The 25260-nt window shown below is 41.5% G+C and overlaps 1 protein-coding gene and 1 pseudogene across 5 annotated transcripts in view; both read left to right on the top strand.

Moving 5' to 3' along the window:
* Positions 1-25260, top strand: part of Plag1 (PLAG1 zinc finger) — a 44740-nt gene that overhangs the window by 13161 nt on the left and 6319 nt on the right. Inside the window, 4 exon segments of one of the 5 annotated variants that reach the window (NM_001436641.1) lie at positions 1507-1616; positions 12993-13097; positions 20582-20681; positions 24663-25021. In NM_001436641.1, coding sequence (NP_001423570.1) covers positions 24780-25021 — 242 coding nt within the window. In that variant the 5' untranslated portion in view covers positions 1507-1616; positions 12993-13097; positions 20582-20681; positions 24663-24779. 5 annotated transcript variants of the gene reach the window in all.
* On the top strand, positions 2484-3369 carry LOC148005653 (forkhead box protein H1 pseudogene; annotated as a pseudogene).

Raw genomic sequence — 25260 nt, 5'->3', positions numbered from 1 at the left:
GCAGAACCACAATGTATGTAGCAGATACTGAACAGATCCACTGTACAACACTAAGGAGAATGCTGCCTTTACAGATCACTTAAACTCTTCACCGTGGGCCAGTCCGAGATAGACAAAAGTTGACAGAGGAGCAGAATTCACTCTTGTACCATACCTAGTTTTGGCAACACCAGAGCAGTTAGGCTTGCTTCAACCAACCCCCATCCGAATACAGCCCTCTCTTGGAGACTGTTTAATATAAAATTATCTCATATTATTTGTATATTCTTTTTGGTCTTGCCAAAAAGTACAGACTCTAAGGTGTGATTTCAGCGCACCTATTATATCCTGGAAAAACAAGTTCCTAAGTCTCACTAGATACCTTGTGTTCATGGCCATCCCTTAATCCTTTTAGCAACTGCATTGGTTCAAATCTAAGAAGGCCCATGCCTCCATCCTACCATTAGCTGATACGTGTCTTGTCATTTTTGGCCCACACTTGCTCCTTCCCCATTTTTACCCTTAATAATCATTGACATTGGGGTTGGAGAGATAGCTCAGTGGTTAAGAGCACTGACTGCTCTTCCAGAGGTCCTGAGTTCGAATCCCACCAACCATATGGTGGCTCACAACCATCTGTAATGGGATCCGATGCCCTGTTCTGGTGAGTCTGAAGACAGCGACAGTGTACTTATATATAATAAATAAATGAATCTTTTTAAACATAGTAATAGTCATTGACATTATGTTTCTGGTTTTGCCCTGAAGCATTGCCAACACTTAGGGGTTTTGTACATTGGTTTCTGTGGTGGGTTTTTTTTTTTTCTTGACATATTGTAATGGTCCCCTCTATGTTAGTAAAACTCAGAGTCTGCTTTGTGCTTCCCAGTAATCTTTTAGGAGGGGAAAGTTTAAAAGAATGAACTGAAAGAGGTAATACTGAATTAAGTGTCATAAACAACAAACCATGAATATGAAATGAGAATGATACCTTATTCCTAGTACAATGTTGGGGGGATCCCATCAAAAAGGGCGTAGAAGATATGAATGGATTTTTCCTTTGTATTTTTTAAAAGTCTATAATAGTTATTAAAACTGAATTGGGTTCTTCTGTTGTAAAAATACACTTTAAATAAACAAAAATAAACCTCACATTAGATAGTTGGCTTCCTATATACTTCTCTGTGTTTCTTCTTTTGTTTATAAAAAGCTGGATCTTTGTGCATAAGCATCAGACTGTCTAGCTTTCTCCCAGTTGCCTAGGCAGGTTTATAGTTTTTAAGTGGCCTTTGGCAAATATCATTGTTTGCCTCTCATTATTTATACTTAATTCTTAGGTATAAATGAGTGGGCGGAAAGATGAATGCCTGTTTTTTTTTCCTTGGCATGTCAGTCACATGGTCATTTGGACATCTAGGGAATGTCCTCGGTAACCATGAGAATGTCTGTATCTGAACGTCTAACATGGTCCACATTGTGTATGCTTTTACTTTCTTACCTGTATTTGTCCCTGCTTCTCTTTAACAGTCACCTGGTGTCATCCTTACATTTGCCATTGATCTAGGACTGCTAATCGTCCCTGTACTCCAAATCCCATTGTCCAACCTACTGTTCTACCCAAAAGGCTGATTCAGAAGGTGCGTGGTGCATGCTTGAATACTGTAGCATCGGATGCATGTGCATTGGTAACATCTGCTTGGCTACTCAGAACCCCCGTTTCTCTGCCATGTTCAGAATCATCACTGTCATTGTTTGACATTGAAATTACAGCTTCTCACCTGTCAGAGCAAATTAATTAGAATTCACAAAGCAGGTAAACTGAAGTGAAATTGTGCACATTGCCAAAAAAAATCATTTAAAAATAATCATTTGAATTAGCGCTTCAGCTTTCTGAAGGATTTCAGTTGAGGAATCTGAAGTATCAGGACTACACACACGTCATGATCAGGGTGCTTTTGAGTTATAGTCCTACAGACATACCACACATTCACACATGCTCAGCAGCCCTCACCATTCCCGATCTGGAAGACTGTTCCTCTGCTTTGCATTCCTGGCCACCCTGATGACTAAGGGCAGTGACATTAGTAGGTAATACAGAAGTAGCAAGTGCCAAGTGACTGTGAGTTCAGTGCCTGTCCGGATTTGGGCTTGGGTTACTCCCCGGTTCTGCCCTCAAACATCTGCTGTTACCCTAAAGTCAGCTCTTTCCAGATTGTTAAAAGCTCTGGAGAGCCCCCCTCCCCGCAAAAAAAACAAAGCAGGAGAGAGGAATCTTCTGAGGTGGGGAGAAGTAAGGAAGGCTACTGCTGGAAAGGGGCATCTGGAAGAGTAGTCCGAGCCAGCTTGGTGGCAAGGAGTGGGCGAGCGCCAAGGGGGCCCGCCTTGGACAGTTTCTTCCTGACACAGCCCATTTTCCTAGGACCATTCAGCTTCTTGAGTTTTCATCCTATGTAGTAAGCATCCTTACAGCTCCTTGTCTGTCTGTCCTGTTTATTCCCAGCACTGGGTTCCTTCCCACACTCTGCCACCGTCCTTCTCTCTGCACACCCTGAGCTTTGTTTATTTTCATTATTTTATGTGTATTTTTGTAGAACCAGCTATTGAAGACAGAGCCTCCTCCATGCTAGGCAAGCATCCCACCACTAGGCTGCATCCCAATTCTCACCCTGCTCTTGAAATCTCTGCTATCATGGCCTCAGGCTGGGACCCAGCCTCCACGGGTGCAGTCTGGCCACCCCGAGCCCTCTGCTGGGACATGCCCTATCCCAGGGCTGCCTCCCTTGCATGGTGCTTTACCTCATGTGAGGTCCCAAAAAGAAGAGCCTCCCTCAGAGCCCCCAAGAGGAGGAAGAAGAGCTATCCCTCTACACCTTGTTGGCTATGACCACTTTGAAAATTCAGGCTACATTCTTCTGGCTGAAGCTGACCCAGACCATCATCTGTCAGGTCTAGATGGTGGTCCCCTTCTTCAGGGACAAGTATGAGAGCTGGAAGGGCTCCATGGGCCTCAACCTTTCCTCTAACCCCTGCTACTTTAAGGTGCCCAAGGACCATGTGGAGCCCCAAAGCAAGGGCAACTTCTAGGCAGTGGCTGTGAGTCTGATCCCAGCATAGGTATCTTGCCTTCAGGACACTGCCCTGTGCCAGTGATGGCAGACCCAGAGCTCACACACAGCTTTTGCAAGGACCTGAGCCCCTGGTGCTCCATGTTCTGCCCTATGAGCCACCCAGGGTCCCACAACCATCCAGGGAAGATTTCAGCATCAAATCTCTGCTACGGGACCCTGGGAAAGGATCAACATTCTCCATCAGCCTGTACTGGACAGAGTAGCCCTACTGAGGCTGCTCCAAGGTGGAGCAGAGAGCACGCACTGTATTCCCCCAACTCCTCTGACAATCCTGTGTGCTCCCTTTGCTCCCTTCTGGGACCCTCGGGAGTAGAGGAAGAGACTTCTTTTTTTTATTATTATTATTATTAACTTGAGTATTTCTTATATACTTTTCAAGTGTTATTCCCTTTCCCGGTATCTGGGCAAACATCCCCCTCCCCCCTCCCCTTCCTTTTGGGTGTTCCCCTCCCAACCCTCCCCCCATTGCTGCCCTCCCCCCAACAGTCTAGTTCACTGGGGGTTCAGTCTTAGCAGGACCCAGGGCTTCCCCTTCCACTGGTGCTCTTACTAGGATATTCATTGCTACCTATGAGGTCAGAGTCCAGGGTCAGTCCATGTATAGTCTTTAGGTAGTGGCTTAGTCCCTGGAAGCTCTGGTTGCTTGGCATTGTTGTTCATATGGAGTCTCGAGCCCCTTCAAGCTCTTCCAGTTCTTTCTCTGAGAGGAAGAGACTTCTCAATGTGAAATTATCAGGCCTTGTCCCCTTTCCCCAGAGCAAGGCACCTGACCTCTTCACTTACTTAAGAGGTCCCAGATCCGAAAGCAGTGCCCAACAGTGAGTGCAGGGCCTCCCTGTGGGGACAGCTACGTCCCTCTTACTTGCTTATCTTTCAATGTAGTAGTAGCTTAGCCACACTGCTTCCTACCTCTTACACCCATTGCCCGTCTTCCACCACTTCAGCCTACTAGATGGTAGGTACTGTAATCTAAGGGCTCCAGGGTCCATTCTACAATCAAGAATCGCTATTCCAGGGGATACCACCCAACAAAAGCATCCACTGTGTAGTTCAACCACCCTTGGGTCTTGGCTGCCCCTGGTTCAACCCGGCTGTTCTCCTAGTACAGCCTGTGATAGTTTAGGACAGGCATGGACTAGTTATTCCTCCCACCATGGATACAAACTTGATGGAGACCCAGAGCTAAGAACACGTCTACAATGACAACTTTGAAACACCAGGCACAGCCATGCTACAAACCCATAACTTTAATTGGTCTACTCCACAAAGGGTTCTGGCTCTGCTAGGCGTTACAGGTCTGGCCGATCATGCCTTCACCTCTCCCACACACAAGGGCCAGGTCTGGAAAAGCAGGGCTAAGCTTAGAGTAGTGTTTCTTTTCTTGATCTCTGGCCTTCATGCTGTCCATCTGTCTGTTCCTGTCACCATACGTTCCTGGATCTACTTAGGAGAGAGAGTCAAAAGTGATCCCAGCCTGGTGGGATCTTGTCCTCACTCAATTGCCTAGGAAGATATCGAACCTTTTTGGGAAAGGGTTAAGAAATGAAAGACTGACCCTACATGATCTTGAGGTTGAAAGAGGTTAGGGAGAAATAACTATAAAGGAATTGACAACACTTACAAACTAACTGCTCATTTTCCAGGAGCTATTGAATAAGCTGCAGTTCAGTGATTGCACGTTACTAACCTTTGTCCCACTTACATAAAGTTCTACTGACTGCCAGTGCTACTCATTATAGAATGTACCCTAGCCTATCCGCTGCTTACCGCCCACAGCAGGCCAGTAGGGTTTGATTTCTCTCTTTATAGCTGAGGAGCCTGAAGCTGAGGAAAGCTGAATCCCTTCCCAGACCACATTGTCCTGTGTCCCCAGATGAGACTGCTTACACACACACACACACACACACACACACACACACACACACACACACACACACACACACACCACCTTCACCATCACCACTGCCTCAGCCGCCACTGCCCCCGCCACCATCGCCGCCGCCACCAAGTCTAACTGCTGCCTTCTTTACAGCCTCATTTGATACTCCTTTCCATGGCTCCCATCGAGGAAAACCTGGTTCTTTAAAGCTTCGCGCACCCCCAACTCCAGTCCTGTTCTCTTGTACCCCTACTCTGAACCTCCCCTCCCCCAGATCTGCCCTTTCTGTGAATTTTCTTTGCTCCTAACCTGTATTACTTTCTGTTTTAGTTTGTCAATGATGATAAATTTTCAGTACTCCTTTGGCACACATTCCCCCTACAGACTATAGGTATCTGTGTTCCCAGTGACACTTTACGTGGGACGACTGACATTTGTTTTTAAGTTTCTTCTCATGCATCCCTGGTGCCTTAGTGCAGACTAGGGGGAGGAGGGTATCTGTTCCATTAAGGAAAATGAACTTTCTAGTCATGACCACAAGGTGGCACAATGACTATAGCTTCCTGGTATCCATTGAGAATGGGCCAAGTCAAGAAAAGGACCTTACCTCCTTACATGCTAAATATGCAGCGGAAACTGCAGAGAATTTTCAAATCTGTCCATCCTCGGTCATTCATAGAGACAACTGTCTTCTTCGTCATCCACTAGGCCAACAGTGGAAAGGGCCCTCTTCTTCCCCTTCCTTCCTCTTCCTCTCTTCTATACACTCAACAGATACTTGATCCAGTTCCTCCTATGTGTTCCATATTCTAAATGCTGAGATGACATGGGCAGTAGAAGCAAGATCCTGGTCTTACGCAGTCTAAATCCTGTGCCTGAGAGCTTCTCTGCTGTTCCTTGTCATTTCTGACGCCACTGTTACCTGTCTTCCCTGAGCTGAATCAAACCATGGCTTTATATCATCGAAATCAGATTTTGTTCAGCATGCAAAAGAACTACCAATGAGCATCTATCGGGTTGATTTTGGTTTCTTCGTGATTATTTGTGGCTTTTTCTACTTCCCATTTACCTGGATAGTCAAAAATTGGCAGTGTGTTTCTTACAACATGCAAAGTTACATTCAGCGTTGCACACATATGAATATATAGAAATATATACATTAAAGTCCACATAGCATTCCTTTATGATCAATGCCAATAAAACCGTTTCAGAAGATAAAGAAGACCAATAATGCAGCCAATACATGGAAATACTACAGATTAACGTATACTGTGTTGGTATTAACAGTGATGTTTTGACAAGGTGAACCTAATATAAATTTACTTACTTAAAATTGCATCTAGTTTAGAAATGTCTTTTGCAAGGAGTAAACAAGAATGTAAAAATAGTAAAAGTATTATTTAGAAACTATTGCCCAAGTTGCCGTCCCATTTCACTTAAAAATAGTTTCTTTGGGGTTGGGGATTTAGCTCAGAGGTAGAGCGCTTGCCTAGGAAGCGCAAGGCCCTGGGTTCGGTCCCCAGCTCCGAAAAAAAAAAAAAAAAGTTTCTTTTAGTTGTGATTCGAGTTTTACTGTGACTGCAAGTACATAAAATCCAAGATATACTCTGCCTGTCTACAGATGTGCAGTCACAAGCACATTACTTCTCCAGATGCCACTTCACTGTTTGAGTGTGTAAGCCTTTTATATGAAATGTTCTTTTTCTTTCTCTGTGGACTGTGGTCTGTATAAGAGCCTGTAACAGGAGGAAGGGTCACTTCTTATTTTTATAAATTACCATTATTGTGTAAATGTGTGTATGATATGGGAGGGACATACATGTATCATGACACACATGTAGAGGTCCGAAGACCACTTTGTGGGGTTGATTCTCTGCTTCTACCTTTTACTTAGGTTCCAGGGACTGAACACAGGTCACTGGGCTTGCTCAGCAAACATCTTTTCCCACAGGGCCACCTCACCAGCCCTAGTCCTATACCTATCAGGACATAGTACAGCGGCACTTTTTGCTGAGTAGCCCACTGAATGCAGTAGATGTGTATACTAAGCCCTCAGGAAGATGACACTGTTACTCTGTTTAGCTAACACAACTTTGTAGATTAAGTATCCACTCCCGTCCTTCTAAAGAAGATGTTGAAGAAAAATAAGCTTCTCATGGCTACCACCAGCCCTGATGTCCTGAGTCCAATCCCCAGGACCCACATGTGTGCATGCATGCATACGTGCATGTATTACATACAATTTTTAAGAGAGAATAAACTGCACAGAGTTATACTGGTCAGGTAGTGTTTGAAGCAGCCCTTATTCTCAGAAGCAGTTCATCTCTGTGGTTGTCTCCTGCACTGCTTTAGCCTGAGTCAGATTGAGAATTTTTGTTATTCAAGTAAACTTTTAAAGGAGCAGTGTGCAAAGGGAAATGCCAGAAGATCGCTGTCCTGTAGTCACACTATCTAGGAGTATAAACTGACTCCAGCATGTCAGAGTAGGACAAGGGCCCAGAGGTATGGGGCACACTGAGGAGTTGGGTTGGTGAAAAGGGGCTGCCTTAGCTGCTGGGGCCCTAAGCTTCTTATTGGAGAGGTTTTGTTAGACCTCTTGGTTATCACCTGTCAGCAAGCACAACAAAGTGAGTTTACAGTTTTGTAATTGAAGAAGTTCTTTGTTTTTTTAAATGCTAGGCTAGCTGTAAACCAGAAGGTAATGTCCACTCCATGCTGTTTTATAAAGCAGCAGAGACACATAGGGACTGACTCATTCCCAACAGTCTTGGGAATGGGGCCCGTATGCAGGTTTCATTGTCTGGTAACACGACCTCTTCACTCATCTAAACACATAGCTCCAGTCTCCACTTTTTATATTTTGTTGGAAATATAACGTATCTCTTGCAGTTACCCAGCCCCGTTTCTACTTCCTTCTACCTGGAATACCTGCCCAGGTAGGCCTCACATTTGTTCTTTTGGTCACGCTTGTCTTGGCTCTGGTGTTTAAAATAAAAAAATAACAGAAGTATAATTCATAAAAATAAGACGTCACATGTTGCTTGTTCTGAAACTAGATGGAGATGTTCCTGGTGGAACATGTCTGCCAGTTACCACTGCCGTCTTTGCTTGGAAGGTGGTTGCTTACGAGCACACAAATGCTTTAGGTCCTGCAGTAGATGGACCATAGTCTTACTGTAAGCTTAAAGCTCATCAGTGCTGCAGGTCGAAAATTTAATTTTCAAATTCGTTTTCTAAATTAGCATACAAAGTAATGTGCTTTATTGTGGCAGAAAATGTATTTATTATGCCTAGCATAATATCTAGCAAGCATCACGTTAGCCTACATCGAGCAAAATCGCCAAACACAAAGCCAGCTTTATAATGAGATATTGAACATCTCGTGTCGTTTGGCCAAATACTGAAGGTCAAGTCAAAAAGGGTTGTCATTGGAAGGCAAGACAGGTATTTAAAGGAAGGTATTAATAAGGAAGGTATTTAAAGCAGTGTAAAAGCTACACCCAGACACAGCGGCAGATACTTCTTTGGTATTTAATAAATGGAATGTATCCTAGAACTATTTATTATCCTCAGGTCTCAGTTCCGTTAGAGTGTATTCCTGGAGCCTTTAAATCATGTGGTGTGGTCTGCCAGTCCCTAAGCAGCAGGCGAGCCACACTGGCCCCTCCCAGGAGAACAGCTGAGAATGCGGCTCCAAGGCCTCTCAGATGTGTGTCCTTCCTACTTAGGGCTGAAGGCCTCGAGCCACACTGAGTTTCTCACACTGTCTCCCACTCTGAATGGGAAGGAGAGATTTTAGTCATTTCAAGACATTGTCCTTCTACCCATCACAGCTTGTCCATTCTTACAGTGTTTTCTCTTGAGATTTCAGTAAGTCCATCTGGACATTAGTTTTTTCTGTCCATTGATATTTTCAGTACAAAAACTGCCATTTTGTTTTCTCAAAGCTTTGTTGAGGTGTGACTGGTTTTTATAAAGTAGACAGATGTGAAGCATACAGGGTACCATATGGACCACGGTGAGGCCATCTCAGCATCCCACACTAAGCTTATCTATGGTTCCTGCTGCCTCATGAGTAGCCTTCGTGATCACTCCTCCCTGTACTGAACTTGTAGTGTATTTCACATTTCCTAGACATAATATGAATGGAACCACACAATACGTATCTTTTCTAACCTGGCTTGTTTCAGCAAACTTAATTAACTGTTCTGAAGTTTATTCATGTTTCTACAAATGTCTGTTGTTCATTCCTTACCGCTGTTCACTAGCGAATTGTGTCCCCATTGATAGGCAATGGGTTATATTTAATTTTGACTATTAAAACAAAGCCGCTTTGGACACTCATGTGCAGGTCTTTGTAAAGATGTGTGTCTGCATCTCTTGCATAAGTAGATAGAAATGTAATAAGTGGCTATCACATGGCAGGCTCCTGTTTGACTTTTTAAGAAGCTACAACTGTTCTCAAAGTGAATTGCATCATTGTTACCTTCTTCTTATTGATGGGTGTGCCCACTGTGTAATACAGTTTCAGAGAGGTTCATTGCACAAGAGCTGCCAAATCCAGTCAGCCACTTATGATCCATGGAATGATCTCACTGCTATTAATTTGCATTTCCCCAATACCTAGTGATGCCAAACATGTAGAGTTGGTTTTTGCCATTTGTATATTTAAAAAAAATACACTATTTTATTTTCAACTCTTTATATGTGTTTATCTATGTGTAAGTATGGGCATGTGAGTGCAAGTGCCCACCGAGGTCAGAAGAGGGCACCAGATCCCCGTGATTTATAAGCAGTTGTGAGCCACCTGATAGGGTTACTGGGAACCAGACTCAGATTCTCTGCAAAAGCAGCAAGAACTCTCACCAGCCCCTATTTATACATGTGATGAAATACCTGATTGTGTCCTTTTTTTTTTGAATTGAAATATTATCATCTTGTTGAATTTGGGAAGTTCTTTTGCTAGGTAAGTTCTTTTTCATACCGAGCCCTATGAAAGTCCTGTTCATCCTCTAGCGTCCTAGCTTTTCTTTCTTAGTGATGTCTGTAAGCTTTGCCGCCTCGTGAGTCCTGGGCATTAAAGGCTTGTGCCACTACTGCCAAGCAAAACTCAGTAGGTTTTGATAGCTGTGTATTATTCTATTATATATACACTGGCTTCCATCCATTTTATGAAACATCAACTTTATCTTAAAATGTGATGTTTTGACTTTATGCTTAAGTTCTCTCTCCTCCCCCCATCCCCTTGCTCTCTCTCTTTAACTTTCTAAAGTAAAGTATCAAGTCCATGTATTGGACTTTGAAGAACTTAATGTATTACTACAACGTATTCCAGAAGAGATTCAACACTTCAGTCTTCCACCAGCAGTAACCGAGATTGAATTCTTTGTAGCAAATTCTGTTTGTGGTTTTCAGGAGGATATCCTGGTTCCCCCTGTTCTTTCTTGGTCTGCTACCTTGCTTTTTTATTCTTAAGGTACAAACAAGACCCTCTGTTCAGCCCTCACCAATGTGAGGAAACTGAATTTCTTCATTCTGGAGCAAGAAAAGATAAGCAGGTGAACATAGTTATCCTCATGTTAACTAGAGAAGCAGGTTTTCATACTTTAGATTGACAACTGACTGGTCTCTCTGGGTCCCATTCTAATTCGTGACTCTAGAAGGCCTCACTGCTTTCCACGATTCCTTCCCTACATCTGGTCACACTCAAAACACACACCCAGCCTCCAGATCCCCTTTGTGACTCTGTCTTCCTCCTTTCCTCCATCCTTCTTGGATGGTTAGTGCTAGTTAGGAAGACCTGGAATCCCTGGGCCACAAGCTTCTGGGCATACCTGTGCGGGATCATTTACCCACCGGGAATGCCTGTGAGGTATCACATTGCCTAGGTTAAGTGAGATCCGAAGAGCATCCTCAAACTGGATAGCGCACCATGGCCAGGCTTGGGTCCCAGAGTCTTCAAAGAGCAGGACTGCTGACTACAGACTCCCACAGCTGTCTCCCTACTGACGGCGGATGCAGTGGACCAACTGCTTCCAGCTGCTGCTGCCATGATTCCCCTGTGCAATGGACTGTACCCTCAGTGACCCAAAAGAAACCATCCTTAAGTTGTACTGCCAAGGTATTTTATCACAGCAATGGAAAAGTAACTAAAAATCTTCCTTTTTCCTCCCTTCTTGCCCCTCTCTCCCTTCCTTTTCCTTTTCTCCTCTTTCCCCCTCCCCTCCTTCCCTCTCCTTTTCCCCCTCCCACTCCCTTCTGTTGTTAAATGCTTTGAAATGCTTCTTAAGGGAAGCCCTTCATCAGCAGGCAGACAGGCCTCTTATACTTCCTTGCTGCTCCGTCCCCTGACACCCATAGTTTTTATCACTAACTATTTTCTGCCCAAATAGTTATTGCTTGGTGGTATTGGTGGGTAGTTCTGTGGCTCTTAGTAGTTATTATTATTATTAACTAGTATCAGTATCATTATTTATTATTATTATTACTATTATTACTATTATTATTATTCCTTGAAAACTTCTGTAGCCTTATCTCCTAGTGATAGCCTTTGGTGTCCAGCAGCTTGTGTCTATGAGTAGGCTGCACTACCTTTGGCTCCCCTCCTCTTGCTGCTTCGAGAATACTGACATAGAAGTAGTCTTGCTTCTGGGAAATGTTCCTTTTACTGGTTGTCACCTTGTTTTCAGATTGCTACTCTGGTCACATCTTTCACTCAGGAGAACACGCCCTCCTGTCCTCCTGCCTCCCCAGGTTTTGTTGTTCTCAGCACTTCCTTGTGTCTATATTCTCCAAAGCCCCTGATCCTTCCTTTAGTATGCGCATGTGAGCCTGTCCACAGCATTGGAGCCGCACTGTCCTTGTTCCAGCCCTTGGAAAATGTGTGAGCAACATTATACAAAATCAGCAGGCATCTTAGACCAGTGCTGATGGTTCTAACCCATCGCCCTCCACCTGCACACACCTTTTGAGGGGTAGAGAGTTTCCTAAGGGAACATTCTTCAAGGCAAGTCATGAGAAATGAATAGTATTTCCCTCCTGGGACTTACTATGGCACTTGTATAATGTTGTTTCTCACCGATCTCACCAGCACCACCACATGGCAGTATTTACTAACTGGACCAAAGATAGGCACTAGTTTGCACACTCCTACAGAGCAGAGATCGCATCTGTCAGTACCCATGGCGATTCAGATCAGCACTGTGAGTAGCAAGTGTTGGTAATATTTACTACTGTCAGTGTCAGATACTCATCTTAATAGGGTAGAAACTGTATAGAACTGGGTATTGGCTCTCCTTTCCAGATAAAGCAGATGATTTTCTATGTAGAACTTGGGGCTTCCCTTTTCTGTCCTGATTATGCTCCTAGAGGTCCTTCATAAATTGTAGCCATGGGATACCAAGGCTAACGGCATACATGGTGTACTTCAGGACACATTTTGGTTTTCTTCCTATATTGTGGATGGTGGATCTGGCCCAAAGAACTCACATAAGATACACAATACTCCTGGGATGAGCTGAAGGAAGAGTTGTGTCCCTGCTTCGCCTCCACCTTGCACTCTTTCTGAGGTCACTCACTCACGGGGCACAATTTTTCCTTAGTCTTTGCTCAGAACAAGAACGAGATGACAGGAGACCTTTTCAAAAATGTTCTGGAGAAGACTGGATGTGTTTAGAATATATAAAAAGGAAGTAAATGATCAACTTGAAAAATACCAGCAAACATAAGAATAGCTGACTTAAATACAAATAATGTAGATAAATGTGATATTTCAAAGGAAAATATATAAGTTGTAAATAATCATTTGTTTACTTTTCACTTTCTAATATAAATATTTTGTTTTACATTTGCTTCTAACAGGATTTAAGATTGATCCACTCTATAATAAAGTACAAGCAATAAGTGCTAGTGAATGAAAAGTAATCTGGTTGATATGATAATAATAATCATTAACCAGATTGATCCTGACTTTGAGGATTTCAAACTAATTCTTCTTTTCTTTCTAGGTTGCCTCTCAGTGCTGCCTTGGTGGTATTGGGCACCCAGAATGCTTCAGTCTGTAATGATCTATTAATAAGGTGGCCTAACTAGAGTTTGCAGCAGGGTCTCAGGTAGGTGGTTTTTATCATTATATGGCATGATTTTCAAAGTGATCAGTTATTCCATATCCATACTTATGTGCACTACAATAGTAAAAACTTTGAAAAGCATGCCACATAATAAGCATGCCAGCTAGGCTCTTCGGGCTTGCCAGTGTGCACTGGTTTACAAGATGTCGGTAAAATCTATGCTCTGTAATCAGCCAAGAACAACCGTCTTCCTTCAGAATAGAAAGCTTCAATAAAGTTTGGGTTTTTTCCTCCTCTTGGAGACCACAGATGAGCTCACAAGCTCTTGATCTTCTGAATATCACTGAATGGTAAACTACCCCATGGAACCACTGTGTTCATGTGCTGAGAGGATCTTAACTGTGGTCAGATCGAGGTCTGTACCCAGAGTACAGAGCCCAGTGTGACCAGAGCAACTTCCAACCTTTGCTGGAAAGAGGACACACAAAAGCACCTAGAGTTCCAATGGTAGTTATAACTCAGTGGCACAGAATCAAGGTTTAGTGATATTTGGAAACCCAAGCACACGTGGATTTGAGCCAGGTAAGTCTGTCAGTGCAACCTCCAGCACAAGGCTGGAATTTAGAGACCAGGACTCCATATTCTAGGGTAAGGAGACTGGAAACAGCAAAAGTGGTTACTCAGCAGACTCAAACCCCTAACCTGGTCATCTATGGTGGTCAGCCCCAACCCTCAGGAAACTAGGCCTTGGGCTGAGATCTAAACAGGACCTTAGAAACATGAAGAAAGCTTAACAATTAAATTAAAGGAACACAAATTAGTCTTAATAAGTACATTCTATAAAGAGTAAAATCAAGTTAGCATAAAATTTTAGCCACCTATATACAACAAATATTTTTCATAAAATTGCTAATGATTATTTTAGTTCTATGGATTATCTATTTTTAAGATTCATTTCTTTGTTTGTTTGTTTATATGAGTACACTGTAGCTGTCTTCAGACACACCAGAAGAGGATATCAGGTCCCATTGCAGATGGTTGTGAGCCACCATGTGGTTGCTGGGAATTGAACTCAGGACCTCTGAAAAACTAGTCAGTGCTCTTAACCACTGAACCATCTCTCCAGCCCATGAGTTATCTTTTAAATGAAGTATTTTTGTATTAATGAAGTATTTTTAAATTATAGGGGCTTTTTAGGGTTTTCAAAATTTCATACATGTACACAATGTATCATATCTACCTACACTCCTATACATGTACACAATGTATCACGTCTACCTACACTCCTATACATGTACACAATGTATCACGTCTAACCACACTCCTCTAACTCCTATACATGTACACAATGTATCACATCTACCTACACTCCCCAATTCCAGTTCGCCCCAGGACTGCCTCCCTATGTTGTGGCCTCCTTTTAGAATTATTTGCCATTTTAGGCCACTGAATACAATTAGTATGAAGCTATCTTTAGTAGCTGGAAAAAGGAAAAATACTAACTTTTTTGAACTGTGCTCTGTTTCTACAAATTTTACCTTTTTTCATCTCCTTGAATTGTAATCAGTTAATTTTTTACTCCAATACTGTCAGTGTCATCCTCATATCTTAATCTTATATAAAACATGTTCTCTGTAAGGGATTTGGAATTTTGCTTTGTAGATTTTCCCCCCACAATCTGAATTCATGTGCTTACGGGGTTACTAGGACAGAACACCTGGAAAGCCCACCAGTTAATTTTCAAGCCTGTTTAGTTTGAGTAGCATGTGTCTGAACCCCTTGCCTTCACGATGCCTAGTCAGGGCTGCTTCATAGGATGTGGAAGGAGCATAGCCATCAGGTGGCTATATTGGGCATCATCCCAGTTCCTACCCCTCTGTGAAAGCACAGTAACTATTTAACTGTGCTGGGCTTTTTTCTAATCTTGCTTTACAACCCATTGGGATTTCCAGAGCTCACAACATATTTCCCCTGATTGCTTTGATTCCTGAAACCCTACTACAGTTTTTCTCAATAAGTATTTATCAGTGGAAAGCAGATGTAGTGTCACACATCTATAATCCCAGCACTCAGAAGGCAGAGGCAGGCAGATGGATCTCTGTGAGCTCAAGGCCAGCCTGGTCTACAACTTGAATTCCAGGACAGCCAGGGATATTACACAGAGAACCCCTGGATGAATGGATGGATGGATGGATGGATAGATAGATAGATAGATAGATAGATAGATAGATAGATAGATAGATAGATAGATAGTTAGGCAGGCAGATAGATAGGCAGACAGACAGACAGACAGACAAAATTTATCAGATTACTGCTACATGGCAGGACAACAATGATTTGGGGTAAAGGATTCAATCACTGAAAGATGGTTTTCAAATGGATTGGTTAGGGAATACAACTGTCATGTCCCTTGATGATGTTGCTCAGAACTAATCTGTTTACCTCAGTGATGTGGTAATAAAAAGAAGTCTTGTTTCTAGGTGTGACTTCATCCTTGACAGCCACAGTGTAGCACAGAGTGACAGGCTGTGGCAGTTGCAGAGCTGAGTTTTCCTGAGTCCTGGACTCTGTCCGTGCATTTCATGTTCCTTGAGCATCACCATGCTCCCTGGCAGTGTTCCTACCTCCTCACACCACACAGACTGCATGTATGGGTGCACACTGCTTTACGATAGCTTAACACTGATTTCCACACGAACATGTTTAACTAAGATGATACTTAACCCTTTCTCACATTCCATCCGCTCTCTACCTTTTTCTGAACTTACCCACAGATTCGATGTGACTGCCTGAGAGTTCACATATGAAGCCTGGATTTTGTTTCTGTGATTTGAATTGTGCAGTAATTACTCATTCTAGGAGGCATACCCTAAATGTTTAAGGGCTTCAGTATGTTACAGTAGTTGGTGTCAGAAGCCCTTGTGGTACCCCAGCAACTCACTCAGCCTATGGCAGTAACAGTGAGCTCATTACAAGTTGAGAATGTGTCTTGCGGGCTTCCTCCTTTCTGATGTAGCTACATGGTAAACATGGAAATGTTTTGTGCATGTTTAGAAGCTCAGAACATTCTGTAAAGAGAGTTACTTGTGTTGATGAGACATTCTCACTCTATACTGTTACAGACACAGTTATCCACTCCTGCTGCTTGCTGCTCTCACCTCCCCTCTCACAGCTCCTCTTTTGCTTCCTGTTTGCAAGGACTGATTTCCCTACATGGAGAGAGTGATGCCTAGTATACTCCGTGCGCCTTAGTTTTCATGGAGTGTCTCTCGTACACATACGGCATAAATGCTGTCTCCTGAGTTACAGCTCACTAATCCTCTACCTCACTAGCCTTTTTACTCTGTAATATAAATCACCAAAGGGAGGATTTGAGTAGGAAAATCTCATTTGTTTGCTTTGTCCATGTTCTTGGGTGGCCAGCATTCTATGCGGGCCGTCTAGAGCATGTGTGACCAGAATGTGACCACCGAAGAGTGGGGAGAGTTTCTGAGAATTTTGCAGTGCCAACTTTGAAATCTCTTGACATTTCCCTACCTGTCCTTCAAAAACAGAAAGGATGAGCTATTTCCTTCACATTTCTTAAGGTTCTGATCCACTTTAAGTATAAGATGCTTCTAGACATAATTAGGGCTAGTTTTGTGGTAAAGTTGAAAAAGATTATCCTAGAACTATATTCTTCAAAAACTAATACAAAAAATCAAATGTAGAAAAAGGCATCCTCAAGTTTACTGATTAAGTATGTCTAACGTAGGAAAGTAAATACTGTGGTCTTGCTCTAGTCTCAGGACTGAGTTCTTGAGGACCCATAATTCAGGTGAGTTAAGTACACATCCTGCTTTCCAGTGGGCTTTCTGCTCCTCTGTTCTCTGTTGATCTCGCTAACTCCACCCAGGAGTCTCACCATCTTTCCTGCTTCAGCCCACGCAGGTACCAGGCATGTTTTCACTCTAAGAATTTTTGTTAAGAGTGGAGATGAATTGATGCCGTCTACTCATGCCAATTAATTCTGTAAAAATACCGTCAGTCAGAGCATGCTAGCAAAGTGGCTATTTTGCATAGCTTTTAAGTTACTATAAGTGCTAGTATTTATCTTACTCGAATGTGTATTGTCTTCTGTCTGCTACCGTGATGAGTAAGCTTATAGGTCATTATGTTAGTGGTAAGCACTTACTCTGTTTTAATCTTTCTTGTTCATTCAACAGTTACTTTACTGTCATTTATGGGAAACAGCAGTGACTAAAACTGGCCTGAGCCTGCCCTGAGCTGCCTACAGTTGACTGCTCATTCTCTGAAGGTCTTTTTTTTGTTTGCTTGATTTTGGCATTTGTTTTTAATTTTTTGACAGTCTAATATATGTATTGAATGCATTTCGAACATACCCCATTACCCTTTCTTAGGTTTTTGTAAATTCAAGATAGTTAATTTTTTCTTCATTAGCAAGCAACTCTATAGAATGAGAGCTAACTGATGAGAATGTCCGAGTTAGGATCAATGATGTTTTAAAGCAATGTTCTTAATATGGTGGTGCGTCTCCTTCAAAGTTGTAGTTAGCTGTGTAATCTAGTTCATCTCCTAGGTAGTCTTCAAGATTCTATTAGTGTCTCATACATTAAAAAACGTTACCACTGCTAAGCTTCCTTCTGTGATCTACCCTGATGGAAATGTTTTAAGCACTTGTTGATATTTTTCTGAATTGTGAACTAATGGTATGTTATAATTAGTATAAGGAAAAGCAAAGCCTTGGTGATTGATAACATTTGCTCTTAGCAAAATCTGACTTTTAAAAGTGAAAAAACTATTAATGCCGGTAAGTATTGTTCAAAACTCATAACTGTTGACAGTGCAACTCTCAGAACCTGAGACATCCAATTAAAAGCAAAAACCAAAATAAAAGCCCTGTTTCACTGTACACCCAACCTTTGGCTGACACCTCATAGAAGTTGGTTTCAATGGACCCTCTGACGTGCAATGTATTTGCTTGTTATTTTCCTCCATGAACCACTGTTTCCCCGAGAGTAAGAGTCAGCATAAGAAGATGAACCTTTATGTCCAAGCGTACGCCCTTCCCTCTTCTCCCACTCCTTTCTATTGGATGCAGAATCACCTTTGGAATGGGGTAGAGGCGGTGTCTGCTTGGGTCCCAGCGGCAGCTGGGGTATAGTATTCTGAAACACTTCACTGTGGAGCAGTGTAGAGGGGTGTCTGTAGTCTCTGCCTTCCTTCACAGTTTCTCAGACAAAGGCAAGGCAGAATGCCCATCACTCGTATGATCAGTCTTTGATCAATTAACCAGAAACGAAAAACATAAATTAAGGATTTTACCCCTTTAGACGTTTTAGAGCAGTAATGAGATTTCTTCCCCCACCGCTGCCTTGAGCACATGAAAGAGAGTACACAGATAACTTCGGTTAACATTTATCTAGGGTTATAGGAATATAAACTGTATTTAACGTTTATGTTTATTCTGTCAAAAAATAATTCTAATCAACTCTTGACATCCTGTGTCTTGGGGAAAATGACCAGTTCTTTGAAATTATTTCACAACCAATAAAAAATTCAAAGTAAGATAAAAATTTAGAGAAATTAATCATAATTTAGGAGTTATATTTTAAGATAAAGTAATTTAATGTGATCGCTTTATTTACAATTTTATTTCTGACTATAAGATATCCAGTATCTGACTATAAGACTGTAGACACCTTCATTTATGCATTGTTTGAAATACTTAGTTGCCAAAGCATTGCTGTTATAAAATGTCACCGTACAAATAAGCATAGATAGAATTTTATGAATACACAAATTTATTATTTGCCTGTCAGTTTAGTGTTAGATTTAATTCTGCTCAAATCATCCACTCAGAATTGCTAATTATTTTAATGCTTAATTAAATTATTTAAAAATTTACCTTGCAAATTGTCTTTTAGACTTTTTTAATTCTTTCTTTTTGGAGATTTTATTTGGAAGTTCTCATAGAAAAATAACACAGAACCGTCTTCTGATTCTTTAAGTGTAGTGACAACATTTATCCACACACAGGTTGGTTTGCTAATCTGCCCTTGTCATAGATTATAATACAACATAAGTGAAGTGGGAGTCTAAGACCGAAGTCTCATTTTGACCACACAGATGCCATCACATAGTTCAGGATCAGTGACGACAGATAGAGCTCTCTTGGGTCACTGACTGCAGGGGTGAGATGAATATGAAAACCCTCTATGAAGTATTTGCATTATCCAGATAACAGTATATAAAGTGATCTTTCATATTTATAATTACCATACCAAACATTCAGTGTATGTCCTGGGCAAGTAAGTATTTACAAAGCCAATTTTGCTATTTTGCAATTTTGATGTTCTTCCACTTATGCATGTCCTGTGCTGTATAAAAATGGGGCTTTTGCTTGAACTTTTAAAGGTGTCTGTTTTATCTAAAATTTTATTTTTCTTTTAAACCATAAGAATATACTGGTTTCTGATATACACTCAGTAATTTTGTAATGATGCTTGAATGTCCTCTCTTAAATATTTTTGTTGCATATCATCCTTACCTATCATCAAATTCTGAAAGAATTTTATTTAAGGAAATACTGTTAGATTGTTACACAATATTAGAAGTTCTTTAACCTACTCTGTCATTGACATATCCTTTTGTTACTGATTTCTAAGTATTTGATTTATATTATTTCTCTCAAGTTTTTCAAATTAATACTTCTGAATAATTAATTAAAATAATCACAGGTTACTAACTACTGTTTGCCTTGTATTCTTTGTAATAATTGTAGGTCTTTTTGACTTTACATCATTGTTATTCTTGCCTTTTCTTTCCTTTGTGAACATTAACATAGTTTATATGTGTGCTGTCAGTCTGCTAAGGACCTTGCTACTAAGAAGCACCTTAAAGCTATCTTTAAGATTTCTCAACAGTGGTCTCAGGCAACAAACATTGCCGTTTCCCTGATACCTGCCTCCTGCAGCAGACCTGTACTTAACTTCCCTTGCATGACCTGTAATCTGTACAGCAGAGTGGTTGCTCCGTTCCAGCCATCCTTAGCCATTCTTTAGTTTAAGTTGGCAGATCTGCAAGTAGCGTAAGGGGGGTTCTAAGAAGCCCCAGTCACAACTGTGGCAGTGTGGGTGGCAGTACTGTAATCAGGAGGAAACTGAGTTCTATTAAGCTCAATGAATTTTTATCTGTTTTGTTTACAGTCCGTAACTCTTGCTTAGATTTCTTTTTTATTAACAAGTGGGGAGCCATTCAGCATCACAAATTGACATTTTTTTCTAGGTAATACTACTTTTCTTTTTATCTGCGCATTTATTTGGTCATGTAAAGTGTGCTTTCAACTAATCAAAACAAGCAATTGGTGGGAATTAATGCACGACTCACCAGCAATGTGGAATGTGAGCATGCGCTATGAAATTGCAGTTTGCTCACGCTTTCTTCCTGCATCTGCCCTCGAGTTTCATTTACATTGTGGTCCATTCCTCTTCTTCTTCTTTTTTTTTTTTTTAACCTCTTTGTAGATTGGCCAAAATGGGAAGGGATGGATTCTGCTCTCTTCCACGAAGAGTTAATGGGACTGGCTAAGATCAAAGTCTGAGGCTTTTTTCCATCACTAATCAGGTATGTATTGAATAAAAATCACTTTTTCTATGCATGTGCCTTTAAAGTATTTGTTGATAAACATGTTACAAATATAATTTTTATTAGACATTAAGTTCACAACATTATATTGATCCTAAAATTGTAAATGTACCTATGATACGTAACTTGAATTTTGTAATGGATTAAAGTATAAAAGCATTATCAGCCATGAAAACTTTCAGCTGGTCTTAGAAAAGTGTAATATTTGGTATCAGTGCAATTCCTCATTGCTCAGTCTGTACATCCAGATACAATCCATTTGCTATATTATATTGAATATCACCAAGTTAATGTGATCAAAAGCATGTATGTTGTTTCATGGTGCCCTTTTAGTATTTTGGCGGGGAGTAGTCACATTAAAGTTGCTTTTGTCTTCTGGAATTCTCAACATCACAACTATGTTGTTACAGTGGTGATTATCACCAGTTTTCAAGCCTACTTATTAGACACCTTGCATTCCCTTTTGATTTGGCAATTGGAAAATGATTGACTTGTGCACAATCTAAATAAGCATCAAGTGAGGAAATCACAATGAAAATTAAAGCTCTGCACTGAATTACTGTCATTACTTGTCTGAAGAGTGGCTGTTTACCCCTAAATAGGAGGGACACAAAGCATCTCTCTCTTTAATAAGCTCATAACAGGAAAAGGTGAGCTTCAGAAAACCCACAGCCATAGCTAACAGCAGCATCAGTGCTGTGATATCATAGCTAACAGCAGCATCAGTGCTGTGATATCATAGCTAACAGCAGCATCAGTGCTGTGATATCATAGCTAACAGCAGCATCAGTGCTGTGATATCATAGCTAACAGCAGCATCAGTGCTGTGATATCATAGCTAACAGCAGCATCAGTGCTGTGATATCATAGCTAACAGCAGCATCAGTGCTGTGACACCATAGCTAACAGCAGCATCAGTGCTGTGACACCATAGCTAACAACTGCATCAGTGCTGTGAGATCATAACTAACAATGGCATCAGTGCTGTGACATCAGAGCCAACTACTGCATCAGTACTGTGACATCATAGCTAACAGCAGCATCAGTGCTGTGACATCAGAGCTAACTGCTGCATCAGTGCTGTGACGCCGTAGCTAACTACTGCATCAGTGCTGTGACATCAGAGCTAACAGCAGCATCAGTGCTGTGACATCAGAGCTAACTACTGCATCAGTGCTGTGATACCATAGCTAACAACTGCATCAGTGCTGTGACATCAGAGCTAACTACTGCATCAGTACTGTGACATCAGAGCTAACAACTTCATCAGTGCTGTGACATCATAGCTAACAACTGCATCAGTGCTGTGACATCAGAGCTAACTACCCCATCAGTACTGTGAGATCATAACTAACAATGGCATCAGTACTATGATGTCATAGATAACTGCATCAGTGCTGTGACATCATAGCTAATAACTGTATTAGTACTATGACATCATAGCTAAGACCTGTATCATGGCTGTGACATAATAGCTAACAGCTGTATCACTGCTGTGATAAATATCAAAGCTAACAGCAGCATCAGTACTATGACATCATAGCTAACAACTGCATCAGTGCTGTGACATCAGAGCTAACAACTGCATCAGTGCTGTGACGTAAGAGCTAGCAGCTGCATCAGTGCTGTGATGTAAGAGCTAGCAGCTGCATCAGTGCTATGATGTAAGAGCTAACAGCTGCATCAGTGCTGGGACGTAAGAGCTAGCAGCTGCATCAGTGCTGTGATGTAAGAGCTAACAGCTGCATCATGCTGTGATGTAAGAGCTAACAGCTGCATCAGTGCTGTGACATAAGAGCTAGCAGCTGCATCAGTGCTGTGATGTAAGAGCTAACAGCTGCATCAGTGCTATGATGTAAGAGCTAGCAGCTGCATCATGCTGTGATGTAAGAGCTAGCAGCTGCATCAGTGCTGTGATGTAAGAGCTAGCAGCTGCATCAGTGCTGTGACGTAAGAGCTAACAGCTGCATCAGTGCTGTGACGTAAGAGCTAACAGCTGCATCAGTGCTGTGACGTAAGAGCTAGCAGCTGCATCAGTGCTGTGACGTAAGAGCTAGCAGCTGCATCAGTGCTGTGATGTAAGAGCTAGCAGCTGCATCAGTGCTATGATGTAAGAGCTAGCAGCTGCATCAGTGCTGTGATGTAAGAGCTAGCAGCTGCATCAGTGCTGTGGCATCAGCTAACACCTGAACGAATGCTGCGATACTGGTTGCATCATATCATTTGTAAACTGCAAGAGGAACTTGCTGATATTTAGAACAGTGCAAAGGCCTGCATCTGTCTTCCAGAGAAGAAACTGTATGTCTTCACCTTACCTGAATGCTGTACTGCTTTAATCAAAATAGTGGCTTACCGTTGTTTTGTTTGCTTAGGGACAGCTGCTGTGCTAAAGTACAAAAAGATGTAACACAATTAAATGTTACCAAATGTAGGTATTTAGAATTCCTGAAAATTTTTAATTCAAGTTGTAAAAGTAAGTGTAACAGATCTAATTGTGTAAAGGCATGTGTCAATCTAACACCAGTATATAGGCAAGATAAAGAAGTTGGTTCTTTTCTTTAAAATACATATAAAATGGCGGATTCTTCCCTTCTGCCCTCTGGTATCTGGGCCTCAGCTTCTTCCTTGGACTCATTAATTGATAAGACATTTAACTCTATTTTTTAGTCGGATCCTTTTAAAAGAGATTATGTGTGCTAACATTTCTGTGATCTATTGGAAAAACTCCTCTAAATTACCTTCAGAAACATAACTCAGTGGTTCTCAACCTGTGGGTCAAGACCTCCACCGGAGTCACATGTCAAATATTTACACCATGATTCATAACAGTAGCAAAATTAGAGTTCCTAAGTAGCAAGGAAAATAATTTTATTGTTGGGGGACCACCATATATGCGGAACTGTATTAAAGAGTCACAGCGTTAGGAAGGTTGAGAACCACTGATTTAATTTAGACAGCAGTAGAATCTTCAAGGAGTTGATTTTCCTAGTCTGGGAAATAGAGTCAATTATAGTTACTATTTCTTACCTGTGGGGGTGTCTATTTAGTTTTAATTATTTCATTTTTACAATAAACCCTTCCTTATACAATATGCACATTTCATTCTTTGTCACAGCATTAATCATGAATTAAAATTCTGACACACCTTTGGCCAACCCGGAATACCTCTGGGAGGTTGTATCCTAGAACAGGTGCTCCACAGCCGTGCCACACTTGGGTTCAGGCATGTCAAAGCGATCCCTTCTCTTGAAGCGGCCTAATGGCTCTGGCTTTTCAACTTTAGAGCACCTAGTAAGAATAATCTCTCTGACGTAAAGGCAGCTGAGGGAAACTGACCGACCTCCACAAATGACAAGGATCCTCATCTTTCGCCTCATGCCATGCAAAGGTTTTACCATTTCAAGAATATCTGTTATGAAAATATGTCATTCTGCTCTTGATCAGAGGCCCTTAGAGCGTCATAGTGCTGGTTTAAAGGGTCAGGTCTCACTCAGGGCAGTGAACCCTCTAGCATCTGGGCTTCAGCTTCTTCCACAGACTCAGTGTTTGCAAAATGTCAAGTGCTCTAAGTGCCTGTAGTTCATGTGACCCATGTGCACAGAATGACGTGCACAGATTGAAGTGGGTGTTCAACCGGAAGATATGTTTTCTAATTCCTGATGAAAACTGAAGTTTCTGGTGCCACCTTTGGAACAATGCTTTGAGAGTTGCTGAATTCAGTTCTGTTGTGCCTAAGTACAGCGTTTGTCAGGTGGAATTTCGGGGTATGTATAAACTGTTCATTCTGAGCAATGCATTTATATTTGTTTTGGAAAATACCAAGAAACCTACAGATATTACATTGGACCAGCTGAATCCATTTTATGGTTTCTTTTTTTAATTCAAAAGCATCACAAAGCAAGTAATTTTTTAAAAATTGAGTTTAGTTACAAACTAGTTGTTTCTTATTTTTTTTTCCAGTCCCTTTTTGCTTTCTTTTACGACCACATGAAACTTGAGAAGCCACCTAAAGCTAAATCACTTAGTGGAGTTGGGCAGTTCCCAGGTGTCCAACGAGAAGGCCTGGTTTAGGCTGCGATGGCCACTGTCATTCCTGGTGATTTGTCAGAAGTAAGAGATACCCAGAAAGCCCCTTCAGGGAAACGTAAGCGTGGTGAAAGCAAACCAAGAAAAAACTTTCCTTGCCAACTGTGTGACAAGGCCTTTAACAGTGTTGAGAAATTAAAGGTTCACTCCTTCTCTCACACGGGAGAGAGGCCCTACAAGTGCACACACCAAGACTGCACCAAGGCCTTTGTTTCTAAGTACAAATTACAAAGGTACTACACTCTATTTGTCTTTCAGATTATCCTTTCTCTTGTGTTGGCCATCTGAAGCCATTGTAAGTGTATGTATATCAGAATACACATTTCTCAGCTGATTTGCAGAGAGGGAATGTTAAGTAGATAGATATTGGCTAGCTTGCACTATTTTAAATCACATACATTTGTGTTAGTGTCTTTGAATTTTTTTTAAGTAAATTGCTTAATGAGAGTAGAATTTCCATTTATGGAGAGAA

Source organism: Rattus norvegicus, chromosome 5, assembly GCF_021556685.1.
Source record: "Rattus norvegicus strain SHRSP/BbbUtx chromosome 5, alternate assembly SHRSP_T2T, whole genome shotgun sequence".
Classification (NCBI taxonomy): Eukaryota; Metazoa; Chordata; class Mammalia; order Rodentia; family Muridae; genus Rattus; species Rattus norvegicus.
This window is presented reverse-complemented; position numbering and strand designations above follow the sequence as displayed.